This window comes from Danio rerio, chromosome 12 (genome assembly GCF_052040795.2).
Source record: "Danio rerio strain M-AB ecotype USA chromosome 12, GRCz13ab, whole genome shotgun sequence".
Classification (NCBI taxonomy): Eukaryota; Metazoa; Chordata; class Actinopteri; order Cypriniformes; family Danionidae; genus Danio; species Danio rerio.
In genome coordinates this window covers 23,972,061-23,987,176 of record NC_141032.1, presented here as the reverse complement: position 1 = coordinate 23,987,176, position 15,116 = coordinate 23,972,061, and the positions used below count along the sequence as shown (strand labels likewise).

General features: G+C 35.5%; 1 protein-coding gene across 3 annotated transcripts in view; it reads right to left on the bottom strand.

The window, feature by feature from the left end:
• Positions 1-15,116, bottom strand: part of pkd1b (polycystic kidney disease 1b) — a 56,220-nt gene that overhangs the window by 3,100 nt on the left and 38,004 nt on the right. For all 3 annotated transcript variants that reach the window (XM_087276086.1, XM_087276084.1, XM_087276085.1), the window contains 12 exons: positions 12,731-12,839; positions 12,490-12,656; positions 10,647-10,849; positions 9,406-9,603; positions 9,137-9,291; positions 7,723-7,835; positions 7,484-7,622; positions 7,227-7,343; positions 4,462-4,633; positions 4,073-4,360; positions 774-908; positions 382-696 (listed from right to left, as the gene is read on the bottom strand). In XM_087276086.1, coding sequence (XP_087132212.1) covers positions 382-696; positions 774-908; positions 4,073-4,360; positions 4,462-4,633; positions 7,227-7,343; positions 7,484-7,622; positions 7,723-7,835; positions 9,137-9,291; positions 9,406-9,603; positions 10,647-10,849; positions 12,490-12,656; positions 12,731-12,839 — 2,111 coding nt within the window. The remainder of the gene's footprint in view (positions 1-381; positions 697-773; positions 909-4,072; positions 4,361-4,461; positions 4,634-7,226; positions 7,344-7,483; positions 7,623-7,722; positions 7,836-9,136; positions 9,292-9,405; positions 9,604-10,646; positions 10,850-12,489; positions 12,657-12,730; positions 12,840-15,116) is intronic.

Here is a 15,116-nt window from a genome sequence, read left to right as displayed (position 1 = left end):
TTTCTTTACAACTTTTCATTTGTGTATTTTAAAAATCATTACGCACAAACTTTGCTAAGTTGATCCCCAATTACATGTATCTTTGAAAATCTGAGAATCCCAAGGCTACTATTTGGCAATCCAACTTTGGAAACAATTTGCACAATTTAGTTGTTTTCACAAAATCTCATTATTATTATTATCAGTTTTTTTTCCAAGTTTTTTGTCTTGTATATAGCCAAAATATATGGAAAATAATGATGACAGATGTCTTTAGATAAAAATGGTATAAACACCTCCTTAATATCCCTACAAAAATACATTTTAATTAATACAATTTAGTCTACTTTGGTGAAGAATTAAATTATTCAGAAACTGAATAATTAAACATGATATTTGTACCTCTTTGGTTTTGCTGAGCCCCATCCACAGCTTGAGCCGTTTAATAAGAAACTGAACCATCTCGTAGTCCTGTGGCTCCATGGAGGGTCGGTAAATGTCTGCTTGTACCATTTGGTAAGTTCGAATCAATACAGCAGCACATAGGCGTCCCAGTACCCAGAATCCAATACCCACAGCAGACAAGCAGTATAAAGGTCCCACCACCGGATGATGCTCACACAGTCGTTGCAACCCTGTGCGACCCCTTAACAGACACAGCAGAGAGGAGCTCGCCTGTCCCAGTGTCCTAAAGCCCTCCACTGATCCTGAGAAGAGCTGAAAAAGATCAAGGCTAAATCAAACATGATGCACTGTGATGATACAGTAAAACTGGCAATTTAAAAATACTGTACCATCATGCCTATGTGAGAAAACAAGAGCAACAGGAGGAGCAGCAGGAACACCACACCACAGATTTGAGGAAATACCTGCCAAATAACCCGTCCCATGACCAACCATCGCCTAACAAACTGCAGGATTCCCACCATCTGTAAAAACAAATCTCTCAAAATTTGTACTTTAAGACCCAAACATTAAATTTACACAATGAATTCAAGTCAACCAAATGGACAACATTTCAAACTTTGAATTGTCATTCATTGTTGAAATGAACTAGAACAGGTAATGTAAGCTCATGCAAAGTTTTTAACACTGGCCTGTAAATTCATATTACATAAATGTACTGTATATGAGCAACAGGAAACTGATACACCATGCATCTTATTATATTCTTTTCTAGTGGTAAAAATTGTTAAATGCTATCGACTTAAAATGATAACTTAAACAACACACCTGTAAAAACACATGTTGTGACTACAGACTATTCATTCATTCATTTTCTTTTTGGCTTAGTCCCTTTATTAATGCGGGGTCGCCACATCAGAATGAACTGCCAACTTATCCAGCATATGTTTTACGCAGCGGATGCCTTTCCAGCCGCAACCCATCTCTGGGAAACATCCATACACACTAACTCACACTCATATACTACAGACAATTTAGCCTACCCAATCCACCTGTACCGCATAAATATGCCCAAACATTTTCATATGAAGGGCCAAAAACCAAATATTGAGAGCTGTAAGCCACAGGTAAATATACCAAACTATTTTACTTTAAAGTTGCCATGAGTAATGTTCTACTTTAGTTTATAATATTTAAAAATCAATAGAAAACATTACTTTAAAATATATTCAATATGCTGGTATTAGAAACATCTGACATTGCAATATTTTGTTTTACTGCAATATTTATTGCAATATTCATTCATTCATTTTCTTGTCGGCTTAGTCCCTTTATTAATCCAGGGTCGCCACAGCGGTATGAACCACCAACTTATCCAGCAAGTTTTTACGCAGCTGATGCCCTTCCAGCTGCAATCCATTTCTGGGAAACATCCACACACACATTCGTACATTACAGACAATTTAGCCTACCCAATTCACCTGTACCGCATGTCTCTGGACTGTGGGGGAAACCGGAGCACCCGGAGGCAGGGAGAACATGCAAACTCCACACAGAAACGCCAACTGAGCCGAGGTTCGAACCAGTGACGTTCTTGCTTGTGAGGCGACAGCAGTACCTGCTGCGCCACTACCTCGCCCCTTATTGCAATATGAATAGAATTTCACCACATAATTTGAATAACTCTATTTGGAAAGATTTTATTTATTTAGATTAACTGACATAATCAAGTATTTTTCCATGCAGTGCATCCGCAGGAATAAATTACAAGCAAAAATAAAAACATAAACAGGGCTTTATGGTTTTCAGGGCAGTAACTGTAACAGCGAGTACAGAAATTGAAAGTATATATATATATCGGCACTGATGGGAGGTGTGCGTTGACACGAAGCTTCAGGCAGAGTGCCTTGTTGCCCCCACCAGTGCCGATATATAGCCATATCGCACTGCTACAAGTGTGATATTGCGTTTATACAACAGTTTGACGGCATAATTGTGTATATAAAAACAAAATCAAACATGGAGAGTCTCAAAAACCCTTTTGTATGAGGAACTACTGTCTTCCATCTTGGATTCAAATCATAAGCTGACAGTTAAACAGCTGAGAAAGCATCTTTTAAACTTTGGATCTGTAGTGTCTGCTCTTTGCTGGCTGTATGTGGGTGGAGTAATACACAAAGGTTAAAGAGGCTGTACGGGTGCTGAAATTACTTAAATATATCACGGCTATCAGCCAATCAGATTCGAGAACCAGAAAGAACTGTTGTGTGTATATATATACATATATATATATATATATATATATATATATATATATATATATTAATCTTTAATAGATAAAATAAACTACCACATGACTATTGCAGATACACACATTGCAATATCGATGCTCAAACAATATATACCGCTCAGCCCTACTTTGAATCGTACTAACTAAACTAACTATTGCTTAAAATGATAACTTATTGCAATAAAAACATAAATAATAAGATTTAAAACACAGTGAAGTTCAATGATGAAAACACTAGTCATGCAGAATCTGCCTTTTCCTTGATTTGCTCACCAAAGTCTTTGCATTGTCCTCTAATCGTAAGGTGACAGTATGTATATTATAATCTAGATTACAGCATTTAAATGAAAAAATTTCATTTCAGTTAGCCTTTTTGAAGATTACAATAACACACATAAATAAAATGTTACATTAAATTTGAATGGACCGTCTCTAAACCATCCCCATTATTCTGTCTCTTCTCAGGATGACATGGCGGGCCAAACCAAACATTACCATGGGCCTACTTTGACCCACAGGCAAAGTTAGAGCATATCTGATGTAAATGAAAACACACCAGCTCTGTAAAAAAAAAAAAAAAAAAAAAAAATATATATATATATATATATATATATATATATATATATATATATATATATATATATTGTCATGACAGTGTAAAAAAAGTTATGACAACTTACATGTTTCTGCTACTTTAACTTAATTTAATATGTTGAACAACAATATGGGTTAGTGGGTTAATTTTTAAAAATATTTTAAGTCTGTTTGACTGATTTAAGTTGAGATGACTAAAAAGGTCATTTGATTCAACTAAGAAATTTAAGGCAGAACAATATTTTTACAGTGAGTCTGTTATGTGTGCATATGTGTGCCTCTCTTCCAGATGTGACATTTATAAATAGTAAATGATCTTGATATTGTGCGCAGCTGACTGCTGTGAGATCTCTGCCTTGTAAACGCACCCTATTGAATATCATTGCCAACAGGCAAACATCCTACTTTTTTATTCTACAAATGATTACATCAATGTGTAAAAAAATGGTCATTTGATTTCATACCCTAAAAAAATTATATTTTAGTAATGCCCACCGTAGAACTAAAAAATTGCATGTGATTTGGCATTTTTTTATATTTACAGTTTGCTAATGCTGCTCAAATGTGCCATTATACTGACACAAAAATATATTTTGTACAAATATAATTAATGTAAATGATGAGGCTTATTGCTCTATTAATTTATTAGATTTATTTAATTAGATTTATTTTTTATTATTTTATTGTTATATGTTTTATTGTGGATTTTGGCAATTAAGGCGATAAAGTTGCAAAGTTACAGGACCATCATAATGAAGTGTGACCATATGCTGACAAACCATTTTTTGCTTTAGAATAATATACCTTTAGAGCCAAGAGGGTTAATAATATTGCTGAGAGCTGATTGGACTTTCTGGCCAGTGTGGCAGCGCTATGGAAGTCAGCAAATGAGGAGGGTATTGAACGATATCTGGAAATGCAGACTGTAGTCGTGTAGAGGAAATACAGACGTAGAACAGCAGCTGCCAAAGCCAGAAGTGCCAACAGTGTCTGAAACCAGCACCAGGCCTGCCTCAGGTATTGACTTGGCTTCCTGATCAAGGCTCGCACTTCAGTACTCAGAAAGCACAGGGCGAATAGCAGTAGCACAACCTAGAGAGATGACAGCTGTTAACATGACAATAAAAAGACTATCCTGTTTAAATTGTGAGGTTTTCTTCTATCAAAAATTAGTCTTGTAGGAGAGCCAGTACCGTCAGAGTAACATGCAAGTCTGGACCAGATAGTGGAGAGATGTGAAAGGGCTGGATGGAGATGAAAGCAAGGATTCTGCCTGTCTGTGTTTGATCCAGGAGAATAGAGACTGGTGCCAAGATGCTTGTCTGTTTATGATACTGAGTGAACTCGATCAATACAGCCTTTGTACTGTTGGAAAAAATGTAAGACAGTTACTAAACACACTAATCTGATACGCATGATGAGCTCTGGAACTGATAAATACAGGTGTATGTGTGTAGGAAAGTCCTTAGTTCAATACTGGACATGGAGAGAACTTGGGCATTTTATTCAGTAGTAGAGGTGTCCAAACCTGCTCCTGGATAGCACCTGTCCTGTAGTTTAACTACTTTAAAATTTGTCTCAACACACCAGTCAGCAAGTTTCCAGTATGCCAAGTAAGATGCTGACTAGCGGGATTAGGTGTCCATTGTTTGTGACTACGTGTGGACTTCTTAACAATAACTTTGTTGGTTAGGATTTTCCAGAGATTTTCATTCAGGTTTAGATCAGGACTTTGGGCTGGTAATTTCATTATTTAAATGTTTTCAGATTTAAAGGCTTGCTTTAACCATGTTTTTCATGGGGGCGCATTATCTTCATGAAATATACTGGCTGATTGGGCGGTGAATGCTGTGGCAAGACAAGATCTGAGCTGTATATGAGGACACATTACTCTAGTTGGCAATTTTGTAGCAAGCACAGACTTTTAAACATTGAAGCGGCAAGTATGAGTGGTACAAGGTTAGCCTGAGGCTGTTCAATATTGTGGGAACGTCCCTTAATATTGCCAGGACTGGCGTTAGTACAATATCCCAAAAATCGGAAAAGGAGTGCTGAGTTAAAGGGAAATGAAGGAAAGTAAGATGATGGGAGTGTAAGTCATAGACACTCCATACAAACATTCATTCACTCATGTTCCTTTTTTTATTTTTCTATTTTGGCATAGTAAGCAAGTAAGAAATGTGTATTTATATAATGCATTTATCGTGTATGGACATCCATGTGAAGGTATGCACTTCACCCTAGCAACTGTCCCACAGACTTGTAAAAAATTGTCATGGACTTTACATTGGACATACAACAATCCATACTAAATATATAATAATCACTAGAAACATACTAACATCATACTAGAAACATACTAACAACATACCGATCCATACTACAAACATGCTAGCAACATGCTAATTCTTGCTAAAATCATGCTGCAGTAACAACATGATAGTTCACACAGAAACATGTTAGCAAAATGCTAATTTATACTGTGGAGAGGTAAGCATGATCAAACACCCAATGAGGGGGGAGAGCATGCTCAGAGCCCGGCGGCTAATCAGCAGGCCAATCAGAAATAATAAATAACACCTGCTTATTATAGTGATTGAGCTGGAGCGACACCCTTCTTAAGGAGAAGTGAAGGAGCAGCCGAGCGACACACACCCCTTCACTGCTATGTGCATGTTGTGCATTTGAAAAATAAAATTATACTACTTACCTGATATCGCCGACCCTGTCTTTTTCCTCCCACACAACAACGAACACTGCTAGAGATACTAAAACCATGCTAACAGCATCCTAATTTATCCTAGAAACATGCTAGCAACATGCTAATTTATGTTAGCAACTGCCTAGCAACCACTCACAACACCCTCCCAACACTTTAGCAAACACCTGGAACAGCCTAGCAACACCTTAACAATCGACTAGAAACCACTCATAACACCATAGCAACACCTTAGCAACCACAAAGAACACCTTATCAGCCACCTAGCAACACTTTAGCAATCATCTAGAACAGCCTAGCAACACCTTATCAACCACCTAGCAACCACTCATAACACCCTAGTAACTGCCTAGCAACACCTTAGCAACCACCCAGTATACCCTAGCATCTGCCTAGCAACCCCTTACAAACCACCTATCAACCATTCAAAACACCCTAATCAACTGCTTAGCAACATCTTAGCAACCACCTAGAACACCCTGACAACACCTTAGCAACCACTCCACCAAGCAAAGCCTTAGCAACCACTTATAACATCATAGCAACCACCTTAGCAACCACTTAGAACACCATAGCAACTGCCTAGCAACACTTTAGCAACCACTCAATACACCATAGCAACTGCTTAACAACACCTTAGCAACCACCTAGAACACCCTAGCAATCATTCAGAACACCCTAGCAACACCTTAGCAACCACTCAGAACACCCTATCAACCGAATAGCGAGAAACATGCCAATCCATACTAGCAACATGCTAACATGTTTATATGTAGTTATATCTATATGCCAACTGTTTTTAAACTTCTTTAAAACTACTTCAAACTTTCAGTCTAGGCTTTCTCAAACCACCATAAAGCTTGTCTACGAATGTTACTTTTCTAGTTTCGAAGTTTCGAGTTATCATAACAAAGACATCATAAACAATGTCATTTTTGGATTTATAAAACACATGCGCATAAAAACATGCCATACTGGTTGTTCATTCCACTGTGGCGACCCTGATAAGCCAGGCATTATGCCAAAAGAAAGTGAGTGAGTGATGTGATGTGATTAATTTTATTGTCCTCATTTGTAAGTCGCTTTGAATAAAAGCATCTGCCAAATGGTTAAATGTAATGTAAATGTGTTTAATTAGAGCATAGGAGCAAGACTTGCAGACCCTCCAGAAGCAGAATTGGACACCCCTGTCCTACCCTCACCCTGATGGATATTTTGTGAATAAAGGTGACGTCATACCCGGTTGTCATCCACTTCTCTTTCTGCAGGTCTGACAGGATCTGCCGTGTATATTCAGTATTGTTCCCAAGCACTAGTTCTTCTGTCTGACTGAATGCACATAATGCTCTCTTTTGCCTTAAGAGAAGAGATTGTAATCATTTGTGGTAAAAAGGCTGCACTGAGGGAACCATTATTGTATTCTCTAATATAGTGCTGCACAACAACTTATTCACAGACTGGCAGTCTTTCTCTCTCTGTGTTCTGTTATCTCTCACCATGTTGACAGCGCTGGAGTGTTTTTGCTGTGGGCTGTGGAGGTCTGCTGTCCAGGGTTGGCATGTGATGAAACATGAGCAGTCGGCATCAAAGAAAGTCGGCCAGACTGGAACTGGTCTCTGATGTCTTGACTGCAAACTTTGAGAGGTGGAAAAATTCAACTTCTACAAAAGGTTTGAATTTATGTATAAAATCTATATATGCAAATGATCAAAAACCTCAAAAGTACAGCACTTACAGTCTTGAAAATAAACTTTCTGTAGTCTTGCAGGGCCAATTAAAAGAAGAGAAGGGTTTTCATATAAGTGTGATGTTAATTTCTCATTTATCCACTGTTCTGCATTCATCCATCTATAAAAAATAAATAAATCAATTGTAATACTACTTCCACTGATTGACAGCCATTAGAGTTTGTCATTCAATTAAGTTTTGCTATTCAAAACTATTTATTTCAAAGGAGTCACTTGTAAATATATACATACCAAAGACATGCACTGTATGTGAATTGCATAAGCTAAAATTGTCCATAGTGTATGTCCTGGTCTTCCTGGTCTTCCAGAGTGATTAATTAATAAAAAATTTTTGGGTGAACTGATTGTTAAAACTTGAATTGTTATCAGCAGTGTTGGGGGTTTGGTATTACAAGTAACAAGAGTTATGTAATAATATTACTTTTTTAAGTATGGAGTAAAGGAATGCATTACTTTAAAAAAATGAAGTAATACAATTTGAGTTACTTTAAAAAAACATGTAATGTGTTTAATTTAATTAATTAGCTTTTATTGCTGAATTAAAATTAAAGTAGTCATGTCCAGTTACACACTCAATGAGATAATTTGCTCCCTGCCAGAACAGACAGAAATGATAATGCCAGAGCCTTACATTTTATACTTTGAATGCATTAAAGAAAAGGAAAAGGGAATTGTCTCAAAGCACAGGGATTTTACTTAACTAATTAGACAAAAAGTAGCAAACACATTGCTTTAAACTTTCAGTAATACGTATATATATATATAGCATATATAGCGTATACTGTAGATAACATTATCCTAAATTATTGTTTGATGGGTTTTTTAAAGTTAATGAAGGTGTACGTTATACAGTATGTTGTTAATTGTAAAGCACCTCTATTAAAAAAAAACATGCAAGTTCTGAAAGAGATCAAGCCTCAGCCAGGTTAGAAAAAGTAACTCATAAGAAGTTACTTTCCATAAAAAGTAAGTAATATAACTATTTACTTATTTGGGGTGTAACTCAATATTGTAATGCATTACTTTCAAAAGTAACTTTCCTCAACACTGGTCATCAGTAGTTTGCAGAGAAAAACTAAAATGCTGTTTTACTCAAACACATAAACATTAATCATAAATACCAGGAAACTCAAAGGGGTCTCTTTTTTCCATTGCTGTACAGTATAGACAATTTTATTATTAGTATTCATTCTTTTGAACGGATGCAAATGTATTGTTGGAGACTTCCAAGCTCAGCTTTAATTTAAAGAATATGGGGCACGTTAAAAAGAAAAATGTAAAAATTTTAAGTCAAACATAAAAATACTACTTTTTCATTTTTAACAAATCGTTGGGATGTCTAGGACATTAAAAAAAGGTCAGTTTCATTACAACACCGGTGTAAGTGAATAATTGGCTTACCCTGATAACTTCATGAGACCAGGCTTCCCGGCTGAAGCTGAGATCAGTGTATGTTTAATGGCGGAGTGAAGCCGTCTACTGTCAGCCATCTGCACATGTTCCTGATAGTTCACCATCAGGACCACCAACAGGAAGAGCATATACACTAAACAGCTCTGATTAACAGCACAAAACATAAATCGGCAAAAAATTTAAATAAATATTAACATCCATTATGGTCAATTTTTTTTTTGGACTCTGATGAATAAATGTGTGTGGTCTTTGCTCACCCTCATTAAGGCTCTAAGTGTCCTCAGTTTTCGTGCTTCCTCTTTAGCCTGCAGTAGGCCGTATCCACAGAGAGGGTGCACCTTATCCCTGAAGTCCTCCCCAGACCTTCTGACCTCAGTCTCCTGAGCCAAACGATCCTCCACCTCGGGATCCACTGGTCGCACCACAGTAGCCAGGTATAGTGCCTGAATGCATATCTGCATCAAAAGACCGAGATGGAGACAGAGACAACTGACATCAAGAGTAAAGATAATGTTTTGATGTATAAAAAAAGCAGCAATGTTTTCAAATTTTTTTGTGTTCTTTAATTTGTACTGTCATTCAAATACACAAATTTACAAAGGTAGTTTGTTTGTCTGGTTTGGAATTATAATTAATAAGCCATTACATTAAAATTTGTAATGTATATATTTATGTTGTAATTGTATTACATTGTACTGTATCTCCAAATAAAATGCACATTGCTTTAGGATTTTCTGATAAGTCTAATAGTGGATTTTAGAAAAAGAAATATACAAAATCTAATAAATTAAACATATTGGTGCTGTCAAAAAGAACACAAATTGTATAATTTGTATAATTGATTGTATAATTGTAATTATTATTTTTGTTCATAGAATTAAAAAAGTGGTATAATATCACATTTTGTGTAGTCACACTGCAAAACAAATCTTACTTAGATTTTTGTCATGTTTCTAGTACAAATATCTTTAAAAATAAATAAATAAATCAAGAAGCATTTTTTTAAAAAAAAGTAAAAAAAAATATTTTCAAAAATAAGTCAAAATTAAGTGGGGTTTTCCTTAAAACAAGCTAAATAATCTGCCAGTAGAGTAAGTAAATTAATCTTGTTTCCAGTTTGAATTATGTTTTTTATTTATCCCACTGGCAGATTATTACTATTATTATTATTATTATTGTTATTATTATTATTATTATTATTATTGTTATTATTATTATTATTATTATTATTATTATTATTATTGTTGTTGTTGTTCTAGTGTGCTAAAATAACTCAATTCACTCCTTACGGTCTTTTTTACCATATGGATACAGTGCATGTTCATGCTTGATTAGTTTAGTAACTATTAGTAACTGTTTATAGTAACTATTCATGCTTAAATCGTTTTTATTAAATGGTCTTCATTTGCTGTTAAAACGTGTAATTAAAGTGTCACTAAAAAGGGTTGGTACATATTTTCTTAAATGCTAAATATTTATAATAAAATATTCAGCTCACTGCTAGTGGTTCCAGCAGCAGGGCAGAAGTGAGGACGGCTGACAGTGTGGACACCAGCCACATGAGAACCACAGAGCTGGTGAAGCTGCTCCCATACAGCCCCACCACAGCCAGACACGTTCCCAGCAGAACAGCCACCAGCAGGTGAACCATGCGCAGAACCCATGAGGGCAGATAAAAGCCAGGTACACCACGAACTACACCTTAAGGACAGACCATACAGAGATTTATTGACACATGAAACGATGAAAACTGTCTTTATGTATTATGTGATATTTCATTTTTGGACATTAGTGTTTCTTGGTGTTTTTGTTTGATTTTTTTCTCATACATATAAGCACTACTTGTACAGAAAGTGTTTGGGACGAATAAGATTTATCTATTTTATTCATTCATTTATTTTCTTTTCAGCTTAGTCCCTTTATTAATCTGGGGTTGCCACAACTAAATGAACTGCCAGTTTAACTATTTATTGCTTTTAAATAGCTTACACTTTAATTTGACAATGCCCTTTAAACATTCCACTAACTATAAGTAACTAATTCCAATTAGATTATAGATAGAGTAGTAGTAGTAGTACTAGTAGTAGTAATTATCAGACATACTGTGAAAACTTCCTTGCTCTGTTAAACATAATTTGGGAAATATTTAAAAAATAAAAATAAAATCAAAGGGGGGCTAAAAATTCTGACTTCAACTATATATATATATATATATATATATATATATATATATATATATATATATATATATATATATATATATATATATATGAATGAAAGAAAGAAAATCTACCCAAAAATGACTTGCTATTTATTCAAACCAGTCTCATTCTGAAAACAAAGCCCTATATACAATTATGTAAAGCAACAAATTCATTGCAGGTGGTATGTTTTTTTTTGCAGTTTTTGTTTTTGTGAATCCACCAACTGCCGCTGTGTACGCTTTTCCAGATCCCAAATTTCTCTCACGAGTGCCATTCACACCTGCTCTTCTTGCTTAAATCCACCAGAGGCTGCTGTTGACTGAATGACTGACTGACTGACTGATTGATTGACCCACCTCCATCATTTCCTAAACCCAACCAATAGTGTTTTCAAAAGCACCAATTGACCTGCCCACCCACTTCACCAAACCCAACCGAAAGTTTCTAATAAAAATCTAGAAAATATTTTTCAGATTTTTCCACATTCTCACCCTGTCATTTACTTGTTTATTTTGTTTTTTGGATTTTGTTTTTGTCTTACCTGCTTTTTGGAACAATTCTTTGCTGGACTCAAGTTTGCAGAAATACATGGCAAGCTACTAAACAAACTAGAAACAGTGGTAAAAACCGTCCACACGGAGTTAATTTGTCAGCTGGTAAGCGCAAAAAGAAAGTCGTCATACTGCCCCGTAGTGTTCATTTCAAGGATGAAATGCAGCCATACTTCTTCCTACATAAGTTGTGATCTCCAGAAATGTATTCAGGGCTACGTTTTCACATCATACCTATGTTGCATTTACTTAAAAAAATACTTGCTATTTAATCATCCACAAATATTTATAAAACTATTAGTTTCATTCTTCTGTTGAACACAAAATAAAATAATTTGAAGAAAACTGAAGCATGTAACCATTGATTTTCAAAGTAGGAAAAACAAATGCTATGGAAGTCACTGGTTACTAGTTTACAGCTTACATCAAAATATCTTCTTTTGTGTTCAACAGAAACTCAAACAGGTTTCTAGCTTATTGGTTAAACTATCCCTCTAACATCCATGTTTTCACTTTTTTTCTATCAGTATCCCAGTTGATAATTTCAAAATCATAAATTCTGGCTCTGTGCTTAATGTAGGCTTACCAATGCGTGTGGTGGAGACGGTGCTTATGGAGTCGGGTGGGAGACTAGGGAGAAATGTGCTAGCCTCACTGAGCACTGAAAGTGAGGAGGAGGACCTGTGAAATCCTGGTTCATATGTAGGTGTATCCACACTCAGATCAGACCACTCGCTACAGAAGCTATCCTGGCTGAAAGATAAAACACAGAGATGAGCTAGCCTAGACGATATACTGTGTATTGGTCAGTGCAATGCAGAACTCACGTGGTGTCATTAGGTGTAAAATTGCCACTGTCGGATGCTTCTGCATCTGAGGAAAGCGTGTTTGTCAGATCCATGTCTGGCGAGATAGTCCTCAAATCTTCCTCTGAAGCTAGAACAAATGGTTCCATATAAGCAATTATGCAGATAAGAATAAAGGTTATTTTTTATTTTACACTGTCTTTCTTACTACCTTTTTCTTACAATGTAATCACCATGTATGTAATTATAATTGCCTGAAAAAGCTGGCAGCATGGAAAAATATGCTAATAATGTGCTAAAGAATGCTAGAAAATTGCTAAGCGTGTGCTAACATGTTTTATTAAGGAGATAGTTTACCCCCCAAAAAATAATTCTGCCATCATTTAGTCAACTTTGACTTGCTTCAAACCAGTTTGAGTTTCTTTGTTCTGTTAAAAAATCTGATAAAGTAAGATGTATTTAGGAATGTTAAAAACCTGTAACCACTGCCTTCCATAGTGTTTGATTTTCCTATTATGGAAGCCAATAGTTTCAGCTTTTTTCAAAATATCTCCTTTGAGTCCAACAGAAGAAAATAAAGGTTTGGAACTACTTGGATTCTTAAGTGGTAGTAAATAATTTTCTTTTTTTCTTTGATATCATTTTAATTAATGCAAGCTTTACAAATGTTTTCCAGTATTATGTTTAATATAGTAGAACCATCCTTTACAAAAATTTAACTTGATTTTGCTATAGTAAATGTATAGTAATCAAAGTTTTCCTTCCTGTTTTGTATATAACCATTTATGTAACCTCAGATTTATTACAAATAACATGGTAAAACTATTGTTAGTGTAGCAAAACCTTGATTGATTTGTAGTGACTGTGCTTTTATGGTTTAAATTCAATACCCACGTTGTTGTTGTAAATGTGTCTGTTTGTTACTAGACCTTCTACAATGTTAGCAATTAGCTTGGCTAAGGGATAGCCGCATATAATGATAAAAAATGCACTGTTATTAGTAAAGTAAGTAGTGTGATGTTGCAAAGAAGTTTAGTGTTATGAATAAAGTGTAAATTTGTGCAAAGTATTTATTTTTTTAAGTTTTCTTGGTCTACCAAATTACTATAGTTTTCTTCATTCTTATGAGGAGAACTTATAAAGTGTACAAGTTAAATGGATGACTTTTATATACATTTTTTAATGATTTAAACCTTTGCTTATCCTTTTTTGTCATTTTTGTTTTCATATAGGGCTTCACGGTGGCACAGTTGGTAGCACTAGCCTCACAGCATGAAGTTAGCTGGGTCAGTTGGCATTTTTGTGTGGAGTTTGTATGTTCTTTCTGTGTTGGCATGGGTTTCCTCCAAGTGCTCTAGTTTCCCTCACAAGTCCAAAGACATGAGGTATAGGTGAATTGGGTAAGCTAAATTGTCCGTAGTGTATGTGTGTGAACGGGAGTGTATGGATGTTTCCCAGTGATGGGTTGTGACTGGAAGGCCATCTGTTGTGTAAAACATATGCTGGAAAAGTTGGTGGTTCATTCCGCTGTGGCAAACCCAGATTAATAAAGGTACCAGGCCGAAAAGAAAATGAATGAATGAATGAATAGTTCTCATACAGTGGAAAAGGTCAAAACTGCTAATTTTATATACCAAAGCATTTTTTTAAATGGTGTCCAGATTTGAAACAACACAAGGTTGAGTAAATGGTGACAGAATCTGTCATTTTGGAAACACTTTATTTTGATGGTCCATCTAAGTATTTGTAGACTCTCTGTTAATATCTGTTGATACTGCTCCTTCAACAGACATTTAACTGACTATAAGAAACTTTGCAAGTACATGTCAACGTAAAGAAACCATAACCATAATCTAATGAGAATTAGTTGACAGATGTCACCACTTTAGTACGTTCCCTCTGCTGCTGTTCTCACCACCACCACAGAGGTAGTAGGTGCTCCAGTAGCCTTTGACTGTGTTTATGCAAATTAATGCAATACTATATGTAAAAACAAAATTATTTTATACTATAGTAGCCTATAGCCTACAAAAAAGGTCAATATTGCCTTGTTGTTTCTCATCTCTCAGAGCACACGTGCATTGAACTGCAAGTGACAGAGACAGAAGAAATTAATTAAAATAATATAGCCCACTTTGCAGCTTTTTTTAAAAAGAAATTTCTCAGGGTTTTGCTGGTAATGTCTTTAAATAAGTAGGCCTTCTTAATTATTCAGTCATTCTTTCACTTTTCGGCTTGATCCCTTTATTGAACTAGGGTCGCCATACCGGAATGAACCGCCAACTTATCCAGCATATTTTTCCGGATGCCCTTCTAGCCACAACCCATCACCAAGAAAAACATACACATTCATTCACACACACACACACACACTCAAACACTATGGTCAATTTCAGCATACCCAATT